The 21,593-nt window shown below is 39.7% G+C and overlaps 1 protein-coding gene across 1 annotated transcript in view; it reads right to left on the bottom strand.

Annotated features, from left to right (window-relative positions):
- The window catches only part of TBX20 (T-box transcription factor 20), a gene marked incomplete at both ends in the record, with an annotated part of 49,497 nt that overhangs the window by 21,007 nt on the left and 6,897 nt on the right, over nucleotides 1-21,593 (bottom strand). The window contains 3 exons of the mRNA XM_080701984.1: nucleotides 5,613-5,689; nucleotides 16,720-16,878; nucleotides 19,529-19,637. Of these exons, the coding sequence (XP_080558110.1) occupies nucleotides 5,613-5,689; nucleotides 16,720-16,878; nucleotides 19,529-19,637 (345 nt within the window). The remainder of the gene's footprint in view (nucleotides 1-5,612; nucleotides 5,690-16,719; nucleotides 16,879-19,528; nucleotides 19,638-21,593) is intronic.

The raw sequence follows: 21,593 nt of genomic DNA, 5'->3' as shown, positions 1-21,593 counted from the left end.
AGAAATAAAAATATCAAATTGGGGCTGTGGCTTGGAGGTAAAATGCCTCTGGGTTCAATTCCCACTACCACCACCACCACCACCACCACCACTACTACTACTACTACTACTAATAATAATAATAAATAATAATAATAATAATAATAATTTGAAGGCAATAATTATTCAAAAGAAATATAATAAACATTCAAGAAAGGACTCTGGTTTCTGACAAAATGACCTGGATATGAGTCTCAGTTGTCACAAGTCATGTGAATGTGGATAAGGCACTAATTTCTCTGTGCTTTAGTTATCTCATCCATAAAATAGGGATGAGAATACTTTCTTCTTTATGTGCTTGTTCTATAGAATAACTGAAATAAAATATGTCAAGTATGTTGCTCATTGCCTGACACATGGCAAATACAGTGTGTGCCATTATTATTAATAAAATGTCAATAAATTCAACAAGACTAGAAATTAAATGGTAAAGCAAATAGCCCTATTAGACAGAAAGCAGAAACACTTCAAAGAAAACATCAAACATATCAGCGCTCACAATACTTGGAGATAGGTCAAAATTTTTCCATTAGAAACAAAGACGCTCAGACAAGATTTTTAAATATATAGATACTCTGTATCGTATTTTTAAAGACACATCATTTGTTTACTCAACAAATATTTGAGAGCTTAATATATATATATATATATCAGACATTACAAAATCCAAAGGCTTCGTCCATTCCAATGTGGGGATAGGATGACATACGGTGAGGTAGGTACCGAGGGTGGGGATAAAGGGTGGGCCTGGGCATGTTTAAGCAAGCCAGGAGGACAATGTGGCTAATAGAAGGAGAGAGAGAGGAGAGAGAGAGAGAGAGAGAGAGAGAGAGAGAGAGAGAGAGAGAGAGAGACAGAGACAGAGACAGAGAGAGACAGAGAGAGAAACATGTTCTACAGTGCCCTCTGAGTTAACTGAAGAAAAAGTGAGCTATTGGAGAGCTCTGATTATGAGTAATGTCTCTGTTACTCCTTCTCTCCTTCCTTCCTTCTCTCCTTCCTCCCTTCCTTCCTTCTCTCCTTCCTCCTTTCCTTCTCTCCTTCCTTCCTTCTCTCCTTCCTCCCTTCCTTCTTTCTCTCCTTCCTTCCTTCTCTCCTTCCTCCCTTCCTTCCTTCCTTCCTTCCTTCCACTAAGGAGCATTCTACCTCTGATCTATATTCCCAGCCCTATTTTATTTTGTATTTTGAAATGGAGTCTCACTAAGGTTCAAAGTTGCGGAGGGCTTAAATTGCAGAGGCTAGACGCCAACATGTAATCCTCTTGTGTCAGCTCCCAAACGCTGGGATTGCAGGTGTGTGCCACCACATTCTATCCCTATTTTATGTTGAAACAGGTCTAAATTGCCGAGGCTCTAGCCATTTTCCGAAAGAAAACACAGATTTTCACCTACCACATCTGCACAGAAGAAAAGGTGGTGATTATGTGTGAGAAGGGTGCAAAGCAGGGGCACCTGGTACAGATAGTCTTTCTTGCAAGAACCTTGGGGTGTGTGCAAGCTAACTTGAAACATGGTCTTTCCACTTATGGGAGGTACCTGCACTAGACAGGGAGTAGAATGGAGATGGCCAAGGGCTGGGGGAGAATATCCTAACAGCCACAGCTCATCTATTGGAGATGATGAAGACTTTCCACAAATGGATAAAGAGATGGTGGAATGGCACTGTGTGTGCCTCATGACACTGAATTGCACACTTTAAAATAGTGAAATTCTGCCGGGCGTGGTGGCGCACGCTTGTAATCCCCGCGCTTGGGAGGCTGAGACAGGAGGATCGCACAGGTTCAAAGCCAGCCTCAGCTACTTAGTGAGGCTCTCAACAATTCAGTGAGACCCTGTTTCCAAATAAAATATAAAATAGGTCTGGGAGTATAGCCCGGAGGTAGAAAGCCTCTGGGTTCTACCCCCAATACCACCAAAAAAAAAAAAAACCACAAAAAAAATAGTGAAATTTTCAAATGGTGAAATTTGTGTTACATTTAGAGTCTTTTACTTTTTTTTTTCTTTTTTTTTTTTTGGTACTGGGGATTGAACTCATGTGTGTTCTATCTCCAACAGTGTAGTACCACACCCAGCTTTTCTCAAAATTTTAACATTACAGCTGGGCATGGTGGCACATACCAGTAATCCTAGTACTTGGGAGGCTGATACAGGAGGATCACAGGTCCACAGCTGGCATCAGCAACCTCATGAAGCCCTCCACTACTTTGTGAGACCCTGTTTCAAAAGAAAAATAAAATATGGTAAGGGGTGTAGATGGAGGTAGAATGCTCCAGGTTCATTCCTCAGTAACACACACACACACACACACACACACACACACACACACACACACAGAGTTTGGTGCAGACGTATGTTATTCAGTATGTAGGAAAAAATGATTAAAAATAGTATTTGTGATATGATGAACTTTAAAGGAAATAAATCTTTCATATATGCACAGAAAATGATCTGGAACATAACAGAATTATTCCTCAGTGAGACTTCATTACATTGTTATGCTTGTTAATATTTTCTGGTTTTTCTGCAAATGAACACAAACTTTTTTTTGTAAAAAAGAATTAATAAAAGAAACTAAATTTGAGGGGAAAAAACATAAAAGCCATTTCAGTTGCTGCTTTCTTTCTCAGATGTGACAGTGTGCCTTTATGTATTGTATAAAATGTCCCCTCCCCAAAAGAAAAAGAAAAAGAAAATGCCACTGCTAGGCTGTCTGTAGGTTATTTACCATATGAAACCATCAGATAATTTTTCTTTGATTGAAATAACTAGAAATTAGATTATATTAAAATATCTCTTTAGGTTTTTAATTGGCTTCTTAGCTAGCCATGGTAGGCTTTCTTTCTAAAGAGTGTTGGGGGGATGAAATAATGAGGATTATCTACCTCTGAGCTATGCCCCCAGACCTTTTTTTAAATTTTGAAACAGAGCCTCACTAAGTTGCAGAGGGTGGCCTCGAACCTGTGATCCTCCTGTCTCAGCCTCCCAAGTACTGGGATTACAGGCAGGTGCTTCCATGCCTGGCTCTCTTTCTGGTTTTGAAAATGAGAGGAGCTTTCTTTTATAAATGAGGAGAATGCTGTCCTTGACAAGTAAGACTACACACACAGTGACTACATTCCACCACCTGAACAGAAAGTAGTAAAATTAGAGCAAGAAAACTATATTGCCTTGAAAAGTATTCCAGAGTGTATGCAGTGGCAGAAGAAACACTGCTTCTGAGTTCTGGGGTATAGACGGATCCAACCCTAGAGGCATTTCTGTTTGGTTGTCCCACACAGCAAGTTATAAATCTGGAACAGGAAACTTGAAGTCATTAGGGTCACATATTCATAACATCATATTCAATTAGGTTAGAAAAGTGCAATATCTGTCATCATGTCATAAAAAGATGTGTTTTTCTCTCAGATCTCTTATGAAGAAAAGCTCCCAATATTGTTACAGATAGGGCTGTTTTCAATCCGTTACAAGGAGCAATTCAATTACCAGGTGGTTTAGTGCAGTAACTGACTCCAGACTAATTTAATTTCTTTGGGTCTCTAAAGATCAATTGATCTGATTTGTCCCTAAAGGCTGTTTAGGAAAAATTCAGACTTAACTACCTGGAAATGAAATCCAGAACCTTGGCCAATTTCACACCATTTAGGTGATCTCGCAAACTTTCCGCTAGTCACCTAAGAGTGCTCTCTTGGCCCGCAGACCACTGAAGCTGCTCAGCTGCATGTACCCGTCAGTGCTCCCACATCAGGATGCTTATTCAATAAGTGGAAAGACGGCCGCATGCTTTATCAAATCTGCCGTTCTAAAGGGCAGTCAGACTGCGCCCTCCTATCTCATGAGCATGCGTGCAACTGCAAGGCTATTTTTACACAGGAGTTCATTAAGACCATTAAAAGTAAGCTTCCGTGGGTACAAACTGAGACACGCTGCTCATCTAGCAGTAGGAGGGACTTTTCATTATCTTGCAATCTTAGACTTATAAAGTGCTCCGTGTCAAAGGCACAAATGTCATCTTACTTTATTCTCCAAAACCTCAGAACCCAGCAGGGTTACTGTTTCTCTTTTCTAGATGAGGACACAGACACAATCTATCACTTAGAAAAAGGCGCAGCAGCACCTCTACCCCTTGACTCTTTCTTCCCTCCTCATATATCATGTGCAGGCCCTGGCCTGAGACCAATTACATGACACCCACAAGGAAAACACGTCACTCATGCCCCTGTGAGCCATCTTCTGAGTTTTTGCTTGACACCTCAATCAAACCAAGAAAATATTCAAGTTACATCATCCTGAGCTGTGCAAACCCATCTGCATGGAAGTTCCTGGCACTGTGGAGGAGGAGATGGAAAAGCCATGCCCAATGCGGGATTACTTTTAGGTAGATGCCTTTGTCACCCAGACTACTGTTACCACATTCTCTCTGACTTATGTCCCACCTAATGGGAAAATCACCCACTTGCCTTATCAATACAGAGTTTTACAATACATTTTCAACCTCAAGCCTCAATTTTGTGTCCTGATCTTACCACCTTCAAACACTTGTCAAGCTCTCCAGTTTACTTATTAATGTTTCTTTTTGACTCAGATCCCTCAGTTCCTGTCTACTATTCAGACAGTTCTGCTGGCTGCTCTGCCTCCCCACCCAGCCTCTGTATCTGTGCCCCCTACCCCAAACCACTTTCCCATGCTCTCCACTTGGAAGGCTTAGGAAAAGGCAGACAGGTTTCTAACACGTGGTATTTATTATACCTTAATTGGAGTTGCCAAGACAAAAGTGCAGCAGTTGATAGAAAAATCACACAAAGATGAGGAGATACAGTGAACCAAAGGGCTGGTGGCTGGGATACTCTATCCGCAAACACAGATATCAGGCCACACCCACGATTGGTATAGTTAGTGTGATTAAAAAACACAAACGATAGATCTGGTTGAAAATATCTTCAGAACACATATTTGACATTCATATTAGACAGGCTATAGCTCTTAATATAGGCATTACCCATCACCTACATGGTCTCAAATTATATAAATTATTTTGAGGAAAAACTGGGGTAATTTACACATTATGACTCACACTTGTCTTTTTCCAAATCCCAAAACCAGCTATTTCTCCGACAGAAGATAAGCAATCTCTAGATAAAATTACAATCAAATTACATCTCACTGTGAAATTCCAAATTATCCGTACACTCCTGGTGTTAACCAATTTATCCACTTTGAAATGCAAAAGGCTTTCAATTTTCCATTTCCCTGCAAGTTGCCAGTCATATAGATATGAAGCTTAATAATACCACGGGAACTAAATCTTTGGTAACAACAAAGCGCTATCTTTTTTTACAGTGAAATAAACGTCCTGACCAGAGGATCCCCTTCACTCAGAAGAGCTTACAGTATATCCTCCTGCAGCAGCTGTCAAGACTGAAGAGCTGCAGGGTTTACAACTGGAAGGAAAGGATGCAGGGGACTGGAGACTACAGTAAGGCCGTGGCGTGTTGGCATCAAAAGGCATGTGTTCTTACAAACTCGCGCTCTCTTTATCTCATCCGAACAAAAAAGTAAACAGAAAATTATCATTACCTCTCAATGTCAGTGAGCCTAGAGGAATCCCGGAATCCTTTGGCAAAAGGATTGCTATCTATTTTCAGCTTGGTTATCTGAAAAGAGAAGAATGGGTACAAAACAATCTCATTTCAGAGGTCAAGGAAGTCAGAAAGAGAGAGTTTGTTCATTTCCCATAGTCCCCCAACAATTATCATAATGTCAGCATCGTGAGAAGGGTTTTAAGTGCTCGGTGAGGTTACAGGAGGAATGGACTATGGCCAAGACCAACACAATGAGGTTCAGGGGCTATCAGGCAAAGGTAGACGGGCTGGGTGTGGAGCACTTAGGAGAGGAGTGAAGGGCTAGGCCTGCTGGGGAAGTTGGAGCTGCCTAAATGGGAGTCCACGTGCAACTCCAGAACTGCTGGGGAATGAGGAATAAAAGCAGAAATATTATCTCCTTCTGACTTGGCAATGCCTTTTTTTAATATTATGAGCATGCATATACCATAACAGACAAAAGATTGGATGGGCGATAACATCCTCATGTTTAATACTATATATCCATGATATAAATACAAAGATTTCAAAATATAAATGTACCTCTAGTCCCCTTTCAAACTTGTCTAAAACTAGAATAAATTAGTCTGTCTTTTGCTATCCTTCCATATAGTGCTATTTACAGAACTCTATGCTTACACAGAAATCTATATTTTCTTTTAGGAGTCACAGTCTCACTAGGTGTGGTGGCACACGCCCATGATCTCAGTAATCTCAGGAGGCCAGCACAGCAATTTAGCAAGACCTTGTTTTAAAACAAAAAATAGAAAGGACTAAGGGTGTATCCCAAAGGTTGTAAGTCCCTGGACTTAATCCCCAGTATTAAAAAAAAAATCACAAGTATTAAGGGGTCTATGCCAGCATACTAATAATTCATGTAGTACTAATATTAACATAGAAAGATCCATTAAGCCATATGTACTGTGCCTCCAAAGAAAAATATCCTAAGTAATGAAGTGAAATATAAAGAAACACTGACTAAAAATACTCAACACAGAGACAAGCATGGTGGTGTATGCCTGTAATCCCAGTACAGGCATACACGCGATCTCCCTGAGTTACTAAGGGTCTTACTAAGTTGCTGAGGCTGGCCTTGAATTTGATTCTCCTATCTCAGCCTCCCGTTTCAAAATAAAAATACAGTAGAATAGGGTTTGGGTGTAGCTCAGCAATGGAAGACCTGTGGGTTCAATCTCCAGTACTATACACAGGAAAAAAAATACTCAACAAGGGAAATCCTGTTAGAGCTGCAAAGGAACCCAAGAGACAAGTGAGCCATGCCCTCATCTGACAGATGGTCCCACTGAGGCACAAATAACATAAGGGCCAAGACACAGCTGGTCAATAACTGAATTAGACCCAAAGAAACCTTTCAAGAAAGTCACTGTAGCTCATTACATCAAAATTAGAACCCGCATTAATCTTTGCAGGGAGACAGATATATAATATTATTAATAGGAGAAGAGGCTAGGGAACAAGGCAAGCCATCTTTCAAAATAAGGAGTAAACAATCAGAACATAGGGTGTGATTGGAACTATTGCTTTTACAGAAAAGCAACTTTTCCTCTGATTAGAGTATACCCAGGGTTCATTTTAAACCATCAATACCTAAGGAATTTCTTTTTTCACTACAAAAGAATTTTTTTTCAGGTTTTCTTAATGTGAGCTAAACGCCCAAAGCTACAAATGAACTATTTCCTTCCCTTAAGAAGAAACCCCTGCACAGTGCCCAACGGCTGGACTGCTCTGCTCTGGCAAACCCAAAGCCAGGCTCTGTGACAATATGAATCTTTACAGGGTCCAGAAAGCGCTTCTTTCCTTCATGAACATTCACTGCCAAAGAAAATGAGTTTCCTTTTCAGCTTACTTATGGAAATTGGTATACAAGGAAGAAAATAAGCTGGAGAGGAGACAAACAAAAAATGTTTGCAAAGGGGAACAACAGCTATTTAAAGTATGCACATAAAGAAATACAGACATCATAGGTCGCTTCTACTGTGTGCCATCCAGAGTTCAGGAGAACTTCTCTCCCATGGCTACCACTTCCTGAGGAGATGTCCATTTTGGCCTCTCATTCAGCCTAGGACTTAATTTTTGAAGACCAATTTTCAAGGAGAAATGTTACATTTGTTTGAAATAAGTTATAGACATCTCTTAAAACCCAGGCTATCCATATGGCACGATTTTTAAATCCTTAAGGGCAAGAGATAAAAGTCTCTTTCGATTACAATTTAAAATATTTTGTATTTCTCAAGTGCTTTCCAGTGCATGAAAATACGTTAAATATAATTCACCAACAACTGTTTAATGAGGATTAATTACCTCACCGTGTGCTGTGCTAAATGTTGGATAATTCAAAGATAAAAGAATATACAGTCTCTCCCTGATGGGGCTAAGATTCCTGGAGCAGACCGAGATGCTCTGCTAACTGGACTGCAAGGGGGTGCTATCCTCCCTGCAGGGTTACGACATTAGTGGTGACTCGAATCCAGATGAAATTTTCAGACTGAAACAGTGGGACAGAAAAATACAGGCGAGTCTTCTTTTAAGAAGCACATTTAAAACTGAAAGTGAATGGATTTGCCAGCGGTTAAAATATTCTTAGGATAATAGCAGATAACATCTGATAGGAAAATTAATCTCAAGGGCTTTTATAACCATCTCTCTTAAATGTGAACCATCTCGAGCTTTGTTTAGGCCTGTATAAGCTAAAAGGGCTGAAAGAATTATCTCTCTGTTGTAACTGTTAAGTATTTGATCTCTGGAAAGGATGTTGCAAATTGGTTTTGCTCTGCTTCATGTTTCCGAAAGGTAAAGATTAATGGCTAGTGTGCTGGTAATCTCGAGTCTGTCGGCATCCCACCACCACACAGAAAACACGTGCTCTCAGCCCCTATGTGCTGTTCAACCACATCAACTTCTCTAGTATGACTGCTGCGACTCTGAATATGAAAGTGAAGTAAACCCCATGAGTTTCATATTTCTTTGAATTTTAATTTATTAGTTATCTACTTCCAATATCTTTTTAACCCATTTTTCATAATTCCCAGAAGTATCAGTGGTAACTTTTTTCTATACATCTTGATACAATTTCAAACTTCATAAAAGTTGCAAGAATAGTATATGGTGTTCTATACAATCGGATTTTACCGATTAGGTGGAGCAATGATTTAATTTTAGGGCATTAATTAGAAAAAAGACTTTAAGATAATTATCAGGTATTTAATCTCCCCACAGATGATTTTATTTAATTCTATAGAAAATAATTGCTTTTGTACAACATAGGGGAAAAAATGAAATGAATCTATTTATCACTGAAATCGTAAGGGGGCCTTTAGTTAACACTATATTCCCAAATTTTTTATGGAGTACTCAGAGCAGCACAGGAGCTACAGGTCGACTTGTGTGCCCACCATATGCACTGCGGGAGGGGCAGACTCTGAATCTACTAGCAGGTCCACAGTAGCAACTCCAGAAACACTCATTAAGCTTTACGTCAAGAACAAGCAGCCAGAAATATGATTTAATCTTTTATACAAGTTATGGACTAGGTGATACTATGAGTTTATTTAAAAGAATTTTGTTTTCTAAAAGATTTTTAAATACCAATATTTTAGCATTCTAGGTAATCCCATATATTAAAAGGTCGGTGATTCCGAGGCCAGCCTCAGAAACTTAGCAAGACACTGTTTCAAAATAAAAAATAAAGAGGGCTGGAGGCGTAACTCAAAGAAGATAGATTGCCCCTGGGTTCAATCCCCAGTACAAAAACAAAAACGACAAATATAGGCTCTATGTATTGATAGTTAAATTAAAACCTGTGTGCCAGGCGTGGTGGCGCACGCTTGTAATCCCCACGCTTGGGAGGCGAAGACAGGAGGATCGCACAGGTTCGAAGCCAGCCGCGCTGGCTTAGGAGACCCTGTTTCCAAAAAAAAAAAATATAGGTCTGGAAATGTAGCCCGGGGGTAGAAGGGCTTCCAGGAACCCCAGTGCCACCAAAAATAAAAAAAAATAATAATAATAATAAATAAAAAAAATAATGATAACAATTAAAAAAACCTGTGGTGCTGCATGCCTGTAAGTCCAGTACTTGGGAGACTGAGACAGGAGGATCGCAGGCTTGAGGACAGCCTTAGCAAGCAGCAAGATGCTCAGAAACCCAGTGGGACCCCGTTTCAAAATAAAAATTAAAAATTAGGGCTGGGGGCATAGCTCAGAGGTAGACTGCCCCTGGGTTCAATCCCCAATGCCACAAAAAAAAAAGGAAAAAAATACTAAAGCCTATAGTTATGTAGAAAGAAATTAACTTCGGAAGGTGTGATTTTATATCCTTTATAAAATTTGCGATAACTTTTTAAGAAGTAGCACTCCTGAGCGGTGCTGAGCGGAGACAGACAGTTCTTGCTGTTTTGCATCCTTCCATTCTTGCTCGGATGCAGGAAGCCTATATTCTGCAATGCTGTGGAACAATGCTACCCTTGTCAAAGGTAACCAGAGGAATGGCTTCTTTGTCACTCAAAAAAACTTTCAAAAGCAGCAATGGGTCTGAATTGATGAAGAGAACATGAGGATAATGGTGTGTGCCCAAAAAATTCACCAGTTGAACAGGTGTCAACACATAACACATAGCCAAATGACTGACTAATTCAGGCCAAAATACAACCTGGTTTTTTCATACATAATTGCAACAATATTGAACATAATGACTTTGTGATCAGGACATTCAGTTTTAACATCTCTATTATTTATAAAAAAAAATAAATACAGACGTCCACACCACCAGTGGTGCCAGAGAGAAGGGAACTCTGGCAGTGTGGCTATCACCAGGGATGTCACTAGACTGAACCCAGCTGGGGTTCCTAGCCACAAGATGAAATTGGCCCTCACAGACCATTTCTCCAATTATCAGGAAAAGATCTGACCAAAGGCATTTAAGAACGAAACCTGACCTACACTTCAACTCTACAGCAATGATCGGCCCGCTCAAAAGCAACGCGTGACCTTTAAATTTTAAATTATAAAACGGTTTGTTGAAAGTGTAATGTATTTAGCTCTTATCTAATAATGTAAAGAAATGAAATTGTTCCCTTGCAAACACCAGAAAAAAAACAGAAAAAAAGGTCCCATTTTTATTACTTATAAATAAAACCACCAGCCACAATAAATGAAAAAGTTGTTTTCCTAAATTATATTGGAAACTTTGATTTGGAATTTTTGTGTGTGCGTATGTGGTACTGGGACACTGAACCACTGAGCTACACCCCCAGCCCTATTTTTTATTCTTTATTTTGAAACAGGGTCTCACTAAGTTGCGGAGGGCCTCGCTAAGTAGCTGAGGCTGAACTACAATCCTCCTGTCTCGGCCTCCCGAATGCTGGGATTACAAGGGTGCACCACCATAAAAGACATAAAAATAACAGTCTATCCAAAATTTAAGAGATTTAAAATATTATTCTAAATATGAAAGAGGTTCTAAATATGAATTGAAATCCTCCCCTCTTTTCCCTCTTTGTTCTTCAGGCATGGAAAAATTCCAATATTTGTGCTATGTATAGTATATATTTACTTTGCTTATATCATACGTATTACTTTACCATATGTTTACTCTAGGAAAACCAGTGCACAAACTTAGTATAGTGGTGAAGACGCAGTTGACATGGGAGGCCTAGAAAAAAGTTAAGAATAACCACAGGCAATAATATAGACTAGTAATTTATATAAATTTATTCATTCCAACTATGTTTTTGAGCATCTAATATATGAATTTTGATTCATCTGGTGAGATCTATAAACCATTTGTACACTGGCCTATTAAGATATTAAATGAAACCTTCAACTATGTGTGGATTTCCAATTTATTTATGGCTTTATGCTGAGGACTTTGGTTTTAAAGGTGGCTGTACAGAAATGAACTCAGACACAGAAGGGTCCATTGAAAAAATTAACTCTGAATTTGGTTGTTTCCATTGCGGGTTATTCAACAATGAAATGAGATACTCATCATAATAATCTTTATGCTTTATGACATAATAAGGGATAGAGGGTTCTTGTGGTCATATTTTTAGTCTATTTATATGGCAACTAGAAAAAAAAAAAGCTTTAGCAAGAGGAGCAAATAGTGTTGGAATCTTCATTAACTAGTAGTTTAACCTGTTTCTTGTTATGTTTCTTTGGTCCTGGGGCTTGAACCCACAGGCATTCTACCTCTGAGCTATACCTGTCACCCTTTCTATTAGTTTTTATTTTGAAACAGGGTATTGCTAAGTTGCCCAGGTTGATTTCAAACCCATGATCCTTTTGTCTTAGCCTCCCAAGTACTAGGACTGCAGATATGGGCCTCTGCACCTCGCTTTTGAAACTATTTTAATTCAGCCACATTTTCAAATTCAGTTTTTGAAACGTTGACACTGCCAGTTGTTAGTTCCTTTGTCTTGCAATTTATGGTACTGCTACCAAGAAGGAGGGGTACAGACCAGAACTGGAGCGTCTGCCGTCTCTCAGATTTGTGGCCTAGCCAGGTGTGGTGGCCCACACTTGTAATTCCAGTACTCGAGAGGCTGAGACAGGAGGATCCAGGTTCACCGCCAGGCTCAGCTACTTAGTGAGGCCCTGTTTCAAAATAAAGAATTAAAAAATAGGGCTGCGGTTATAAGCTCAGAGATAGAATGCCCCTGGGTTCAATCCCCAGAAGAACACACACACAAAATGTGGCCTTGGGTAAGTGCCTTAATCACTTAGAACCTCAGCTTCCTCATCTACAAAATGACACTCAAAGGGCTTCCTTTGGGAATTCATATTAGAATTCAGTAAGATTATTAAGAAAAAGTATGAAGCCTGGTGTGATAGTTATGCCTGTAATCCTAGTACTTGGGAGGCTGAGACAGAAGGACTGCAGATTTGTGGCCAGTCTCGGCAACTTAGGTCCTGTGCTACTTACTTACTTAGTGAGACCATGTTTAAAAAAGAATCAAGTTAGGGCTGGGAGTGTAGCTCGAAGGTATAATGCCCCTGGGTTCAACTTCCAGTACCACAAAAAGGAAAATAAAGAAAGAGAGGAAGGAAGAAAAAAGAAATGAAAGAAAAGGAAGGAAGGAAGGAAGGAAGGAAGGAAGGAAGGAAGGAAGGAAGGAAGGAAGGAAGGAAGGAAGGAAAATGGAAGTATTTTTGTAAATTAAAAATAGAAAGTACACACCATGAACTTTAGTTTGGTCTAGTTCAGAGATAAGGGGGAGGGAAAAGGTTACCAAAGACATTATTGGTCCATATTAAAATTTATAAATGAACTGAATATTAGATTATATTAAAGCATACTCATTAATTTTCTTAGCGATAAAGATATCATGGTTACAAAATGATGCCCTTGTCAGAATATGTCTGTAGATGTCTCTAGAAGTGAAGTGTGGTCAGAGGGCATGTATCCTAGTTTCAGAAGATTGAGGGGAAGGGGAAGGTATTATAGATCCCTACAGAGGGAAGGAGAATTTTGCAAAATGATAATTGTATCTAAATGGAGGTTTTATTGGGCACCTATTACTTTTTTGTACTTTTTAGTTTTTCTAAGTAAAAAGTCTTGTGGAAAAATACTAAGCAAGCTAATGGCATTAAAGCACGTCGCTCCTATTAACTGCAGCCAGTGTTAGTAGATGTTCTGACTTCCAGTTTAGGTTGGTGAGCCTCCTGTTACACTCAATCCCATGCAGTGTGAGCAAGCCTCGTGTTACACTCAATCCCGTGCAGTGTGAGCAAGCCTCGTGTTACACTCAATCTCCTGCAGTGTGAACAGGGCCTATGCACAGCAACTGAGCAGTATTTGTTGAAAGAGAGAGATCGAGAGTGAAAGAGAGAAGAAGGAGGAGGAGAAGAGAAAGAAAAGGAGGAAGAGGAGGAGGGGGAAGGGGGCATGGTGGTACACACTTGTAATCCCTGCGCTTGGGAGGCAGAGACAGGAGGATCGCGCAGGTTGGAATCCAGCCTTGCTGGCTTAAGAGACCCTGTTTCCAAATAAAATATCAAATAGGTCTGGGAGTGTATCCCAGAGGTAGAAGTGTTTGATCCCCAGTACCACCAAAAAGAAAAAGAAAAAAAAAGAGGAGAAGGAGGAGGAGGAGGAAGAAGAGGAGGAGGAAGAGGAGGAAGAGGAGGAGGAGCAGCAGCAGCAACAACAACAACATGAGTTGAACTCCTTTTAAAGACATCAGGGTCACACGCTGAGAGTCCCCCCAGCTCAGTGAAGGCCACTGACTCCTGAGTCTTGTTAAGTCACTTTGAGTGACTTAATTAACTGGTACCTTAATTTTCTCAGCTGAGCAATGAAGAATAAAAATACTATTATTCCTATCTCGTCATATTATTGTGAAGTTTAAATAAGGCTACACCCTTCGCATGTTGCTTTGTGCACAGTGTCTAAACATTGATGAGTGTTATATAACAGTGCCTGCCTTCGTCAATGTACTGTGATATGAGAGATTCTGCCTATATTTCTTCAGGATAGCTGTCACCAAATCTAAAGCATCGCATTTAGAAACTTCCTTTAGTTTTTGTTTTGCCTCTATAATTTTCACTTAGATATTTTACTTATTCTTGGCTCTCTTTACAGAAAATTCTGATAAAAGTATTGACATTTCCAACTGACAAGTTTTTATTTCATTCCACAACATCAGGCTGGTATAGTGGTGCATGCCTGTGATACTTGTACTTTGGAGGCTGAAACAGGATTGCAGGCTTGAGGCTAGCCTCAGCAAATTAGTGAAACCCTCAGCAACTTAAAAAGACCCTGTTTCAAAATTTAAAAAAAGGGTTGAGGGTATAACTCAGGGATAGAATACACTTTAGTATAATACTCAGCACCCCCCAAAATGGACAGGGTTCCTTAAATTTTTATAAGTCTAATATATTTATCATATAAGTTATAAATTCAGTTAGCATAAAATAAACTGAATGTTTCAGGAATATTTTCTGAACCTATAATACATGCATTCCATGTGCCTTTGAATAAATTAAAGATAGAATTGTTTGTTACACCATTTCAAACTTTTCAGGGAAATCGTATTATGGTTTTAGGCTTTTTTATTGTTGTTGTGATACTAGGAATTTAACCCAGGAGCATTCTACCTCTGAGCTATACCCTCAGCCCTAATTTTTAGTCTTTATTTTGAAACAAGGTATCCTAAGTTGTGGAGGCCTCAGTAAGCAGCTGAGGCTGGCCGTGAACCTATATGATCCTCCTGTCTTAGCCTCCAAGTCCTGAGATTACAAGGGTGTGCCACCATGCACCCTTGTAATTTTAGTTTTAGGTTTTAGGCTTTTGTGGGCCATAGTCTATACCCACAGATTTAGCTTGGACATTCTCTGAGTTTTCCCTATTGAGTTGTCATCTTGGAGATCATTCAAAATCGGCAATAGTTTTCTTGTACAATAAAATGATTTATTCACATGATGATAACTATGATTTGATTTATCTCATTAAAAACACACCACTAAATGCTAAAATTCAAATGAGGACAAATTCTCTTGTGACATGCCTGTGATAGTACAGCCTTACAGTCTCCAAAGGTACATTTACTCCTACCATCACGTCCCATCTTCACAGCAATTCTATAAAATCCTCAGTTCTTAGCTCCAATTTGTAGATAAGGAAAATGGCCGTCATAGTAGTTGTTATGGTTTAGATTTGAATGCTCCCCCAAGGGCCTATGTATTGAAAGCGAGGTCCCCAATACAGCAGGATTCAGAGACGGAGCTTTTGGGCAATGGTTGGACGGTGACAGCTATAACCTCATCAGGGGATCAATCCATTTGCTGGATCAATAGTTTGAATGGACTTACAAGGAGGCGATGAAAACTACAGGCAGGTGGAGCATGGCTGGCAAAGTGGGTCCCTGGGGGGTGGCCTTGGAGACTCTTTCTTTTGCTGGTTCTTGCTCTCCTCTCTCTCTGCCTGCTTCCTGGCTGCCAAGAGTGGAGCAGCTTTCCTCTGCCATGACTGCCGCACTGCCCTGACACTGGTGCCTGCTGACTGTGGACTGAACCTCTGAACCCACGGGACAAACCTTTCCTCCTACGAGTTGTTCTTGTCAGGCACTGTGGTCACATTACCTCAAAGTTAACTAACACGGTGGTGCAGTGAAATCTAATCAAAGCCATATGAACTTATAGTGTTTAACACATATACATTCACTCTGGTCATTTCTCCACATCCTTCCTTTGGGCTTCCATTTAAACATTTACAGAGAGCGACCTGGGCTTTCCTCTTCCCTTTCTTTTCCTGAGACACCCGCCACATTGCCTCTGCGTCTCACTAAGTTGCTAAGGCTAGCCTCAAACCTATGATCTCCTGTCTTAGCCTCCCAAGTACTAGGATTACAGGTATGTGCCACCACATCCCTCTTTTTAGTTTATTTTAATTTAGCCATGTTTTCAAATTCAGTTTTTGAAACTTTGACACTGCCAGTGTGGTCAGTTCCTTTGCCTTGCAATCTATTATAATACAACAAGAGGGAGAAATGAAGACCTAGAAGATCAAAACCCCACAATGGGTCTGCTGTTTACCAAGTTTGTGGCCTCAAGTGAGTGTCTTTCTTAACCACTGAAAACCTCAATTTTCTCATCACAAAATGTACTCATAGGGCTTCTGTTGGTGATGATTCCTGTCAAAATTAAAATTATCAAGAAAAATATGTGGAGCTCTCTACGGGGTGGCACTTAGCAATCATTCACTCAGAAACCAAAACACAACATCATGACAAGAGGAGCCCAAAGATCCTGGTTATCTGCAAGTAATCAAATAAAAAGCAAGACAGAACACCTGTCTTGGAGAAGAAAATGTGAGAAGGCAGACAGGGGACGGGGAGTGGGAAATGAACAATCTTGACCTAAAGTATAAAGATTCTAGAAAATAAGATGGATAGTGTAATACGTGGTCACACAAGACGCTCTAGAGGCCCTAGGGATGATATTCAATAGCTCTCTCCAAAGTGGACCACCATTCGGAGCACGGGAGTATCCCTTCTTTCCAAGAAAATTGGAAGAACATCCTAAATTCTTGTATTATGCAGAAACGAAACTGTGAACTGTCCACTTACCAGTTGATTCTGGTAGGCTGTGACAGCTGTAAAAACTGTTTCTGGAAAGATGAACGTCCTGAATTCTTCAGACTTCAGATTGAGCAGTGAGGCCGTGTGGTCCTTTTTCTTAATGATGTGCACCCGTGGCTGGTACTTATGCATTGAGTTCAAAATGATCTACGACAGAGAGACAGGAAGTGTGGAATTGTACATATTTAGCCTGCTAAAGAGGCCAAAGTACAGGGACGCAAAGCAAGGGCCATCGAATCTACATTTCAAATTCAATCTTAAGATTAGGATCTACCCTTTCTGTTCTTGAGGCAAATCATTTTCACATGATGCAGCGTCATCATTGTGAATCACACTTTACCAAAATAACTGCCAAGTAACACAGACGTTTCATGGGTCTTTTCTCATGTGATTGGGGGGAAGGGGTCATAAATTTTCTTTATTTTTTAAAATCAAGTTTCAGCTGGGTGTGGTGGCACACCCTTGTAATCCCAGCATTTGGGAGGCTGAGACAGGAGGACTGCACAGGTTCAAAGCCAGCCTCAGCTACTTAGTGAGGCCCTTTGCAACTCAGTGAAACTCTGTTTCAAAATAAAGAATAAAAAATAGGGCGGGGGGTGTAGCTCAGAGGTAGAATCCCTGAGTTCCATCCCCAGTACCGCAAAAAACAAACAAACAAACAAACAAACAAAAACTTTAGAAATGTGGACTCTGCTTCATTCATTTCTATTCCTGGGAACAGGATTTTTTATAAGACTAAAAAGTTGTCTATATTAGGGTTTCTTCAGAAGTGATTCAAAAGTTAGCTAAACAAGGCAGGATCTAAAAATCTTTTATAGTTTGCACAACCCACTAATTCTGATAAAAAGGGGCTGTGTTAAATTAAAAAGTTTCAAAGCTAAAATGGATATAAGCAATGATCTAAGACTAAACAATTGGTCAGTCTAATCTTAGCATGATCAGACCAGAATCCAGGACTCCAGCAATCCATCTCAGTGCTATTCCTACCCATGAAGCTGATGCTAAAAAGAAAAACATTTGAATTTTGTACAGCTGATTTCAAAATGAATTCACAAGCCTTTCTGAAGAGACCCGAATAATTCTCCTGAAATTATCACGTATGGAAAATACCAAAACTTAAAACAATTTCCTTTCTCCTTGCAAAGATTTCAGTTGGAGCCCAGGAATTTGAAATGAACAATGTTAAGAAAGATCACTGACTATAAAAATATCATTCAGGCATTTCATGAATTTTAACATAAAAAAATCCATGAGCGGAAGCATCAAAAACAAAGAAAAAAAAACAGTTATGCCAATATCCTTAAAGAACAACTACCTTTTCCCAAACCTGGAACAACAGAAACTTATTAATCTACTTGAAATATCCCAACAGCATCATTTAACCTGGAACCCTGATTTGATTGTGATGAACAGGTTCTCCTATGGAGAAATATGTGCTGGCAACTCCTAGAGCGATTTGCTTAGTTCTAGATTTGATCCACCATTTGAAACCGTATCTAGAACTCTCTAATATTTTATCTACTTAAAGCCATCTTCTTTGAGAAAGATTTTGAAATATTTCCTCTATATTGCACTGATCCAATAAAATCTAAAATTTTAAGCAACAAGAGCCTTTCTTAGTAAAAGAGATAATAGCATAATTATGCCAGAATATCTGAGCCAAGGAAAAAATCTATGAGAGTATCTGTGTTCGTTTTTGACAATGAGGCAAAAAACATACAATATTTTTCTTAACAAAAATATGTTTTAAAATTTGCCTTAAGTTTTCTTAGCATAAAATCTAAAACAGAATTTGTGTGTAAATTTTTATTTTATTTGCGGAGCGTGGTGGCGCACGCTTGTAATCCCCACGTTTGGGAGGCTGAGACAGGAGGATCGCACGGGTTCGAAGCCAGCCTCAGCTACTTAGTGAGGCTCTCAGCAACTTAGTGAGACTCTGTTTCCAAATAAAATATACAAAAGGTCTGGGAGTATATCCCGGAGGAAGGAAGCCTCTGGGTTCCACCCCCAGTACCACCAAAAAAAATTTATTTTATTTATATAAATAATAATAATAAATGTTATTAATACTTATTTAAATTTAAATTTTTATTTATCATTTTATTTAATTAAATCACATTACAGACAATGCCTTCAAAAGAAAATTTTGGCAAATGTGCAAGGGCTTCCATCAATAACTACCTGTTATATGAACTTGTGAAAAGAGCTCAGTTATAATTTCCTCTCTTTTCCACATTTTCATGAACTCTTTTGACACAAAAATTAAATTAGTTTCACTTTAATTTCAGTATTCTTTGTTTTAGCAGTTTTGAAGTGCTCCTAAAAGGGAAATGCATAATGAGTAAACAACACTTCTGCTAACTCATCTGGGGATAAAGCCCTTTTGTGCTGCTGCGTCTCACATAAATGTGATTTACAGAGCACACTGGAGGAAGCCGCGCAGGAAGTCCCATCCCACTCCCTTTGTGCTGTAGTATCTGATATAGTGGGAACAGAAACCACATGCTTAATCCAAGATGAGGCTGCGGGAGCCTGCGGGAACACATGTGTAGTTGGCTCTGGTGAAGGTTGGAGAAGCCCGAAGGAGATCCTGCCCTTCTGCACAGAAGGGGCACACAGCATCCCTGTAAATGACTTCTTGACAAAAGCAGCCAAGGAGCCTGAAGAACACAGGGATGTTCTCACAGAATGACTCAGAAGTGGAAAGCAGAGAGGGGAAGGGGGCTGGGAGAGCGGGCGCCTTGTCCTGTGTCCACACCATCCCGGGATGCTGTGCAGTCCCCGGCACCGCACTTACATGGCCGTGTTGATCCAGTTCGTTGTTGGTGAGTTTCACCTTTTCAAAAGACACCATCTGCTTGAGCAGCTGCTCGCCAGTAAAAGGGGAGTCTGGGTGCACATAGAGCCTAAGAAAATAATGAGAAATTTTACTGAGAAACTTAAAAATTGTCTCTGTGGGTTATAAAATGCTCTGATTGTAAAGGAACCCAAAACGTTTAAGTGAGCCATTTATTTGCTCCATGTGCCTCAAGTTTACTAATAGAGCAATACTAAGGTAACTCTAAAATGTCTAATCTTTGTGTACCTATGATATAAATGGAGTAATACTTAGTAAGTTTTCTATTATCTGGTGAGCAAACGATTTTTTAAAAATGGGTTGTTTTAGCTGGGCGTGGTGGCACACGCTTGTAATCCCCGTGCTTGGGAGGCTGAGACAGGAGGATCACACGGGTTCAAAGCCAGCCTCAGCTACTTAGTGAGGCTCTCAGCAACTTAGTGAGACCCTGTTTCCAAATAAAGTATAAAATAGGTCTGAGAGTATAGCCCGGAGGTAGAAAGCCTCTGGGTTCCACCCCAGTACCACCAAAAAAAAAAAAAAAAGGTTGTTTTTTGCATCTATCTAATCAGCTACTGGTCTACATCTATCAAATGTAAAGTCTTATTGTAGTTATTTTCAGAAGTCTAGGTTACACTAATTGTAGGAGTTCCTATTACAAGCATCACCAAAAAGTAATAAAAACAAAAAATATAATAGAGGAAACAATTTTAGAGACTCCAATTATTTAAACTTAAAAGTGACTCAGTTTAAGGTTTGTATTCTTTACGATTATAAAACAGAGCATCCTGGCATTATATAAAGCCGTGTCGAATGCACAGGTGTCCACTTATCAGAACTGTCTGTGTTCTAATACATGCTTTATCTGTTTGCCTGCTCCTTAAACAAACTGGATAAACTTGGGACCATATAACTGATTTATCTGTAAATAGCTTAAGACAAAAAGTGTGATGGGGAAAACCCCTTCATTTGTGATCAGTGCTCTTATGTGCAACGTTATCTTTTACTCACAGCAAAATGCAGGCCATTGTTTTACCTGTGCCCATCACCCACACATGACTCTGAAAATTCCTCTCCTGGCAGCTTCTCCTCATGCCAACTCTAAGGGGGCATTTGACCTCTGAGCTACACACCCAGCTCCTTTTATGTTTTAATTTTTAAGCAGGATCTTGCTAAGTACTGGAATTACAGGTATGTGCCACCACAGCCAGGTTTCTGATACTTTCTTGACATAGCCTTTCTGAAATCTGAGGGAAATGACCAAACTAGTGAGGGGGAAGGTGAAATATTTATTCTAATAGAAAAAGTTCCCGGGGATTGAACCCAGAGCCTCCTGGAGGCTGAGCATGTGCTCTACCACGGGGCGATGCCCCTAGCCTTTACAGATGCCTTTATTCATATAACAGGCTCCTTCTGAGTAAAATTCCACGTAGGATCCTTATAACTAAACATAATATTTTGGTTGGATATAGCAAGAGAAAAAATTAACAGAAACCTTTCCGTGCAATATTCGTGTAAAGAACCAGAAGTCTGTGCCATGGTTTGCCACAGAAGAGGACTATAAAGAGTCCTGTAGCCACGCTGAAACCCACAGCAGCGCAAAAGACACTGAGCGCACCAAGGAGCTGCAGCAGCGCAGCCCTGAAGCAGAGGAGGCTTCGGGTGTCTCCTGTGTGTCAGTGCTTGTAAGAGGGGTGCTCATAGCTGCTTTTCAGTCTGAGTGTCCTTTGATATCACAAACACGATAGCTTTTCGGATTTCATCCCTCCCAAGCTGCAATTTTATAGGCATGGTTGTTTTATTGAACAGTACTCATCCCGTTACCCCCCAAAACTCAATATTATTAAAAGTCCTATAAGTCGATGAAATATTTCCTCATTAAATATTACATTTACTATATGTAATCACATTAATTAAAATATTTATTTCCTTAAATATCAATGAAAGAAAAGGAAGAGCACTATATGAAAATGTAACATTAGTTTAGATCACAAATGATGCCATATTCATTACTGCTACCAAACAA

The sequence above is a fragment of the Muscardinus avellanarius genome, assembly GCF_963383645.1.
Source record: "Muscardinus avellanarius genome assembly, chromosome: 9".
Lineage (NCBI taxonomy): Eukaryota > Metazoa > Chordata > Mammalia > Rodentia > Gliridae > Muscardinus > Muscardinus avellanarius.
The sequence above is the reverse complement of the archived record's forward strand: the minus strand, read 5'-3'. Positions and strand labels throughout refer to the sequence as shown.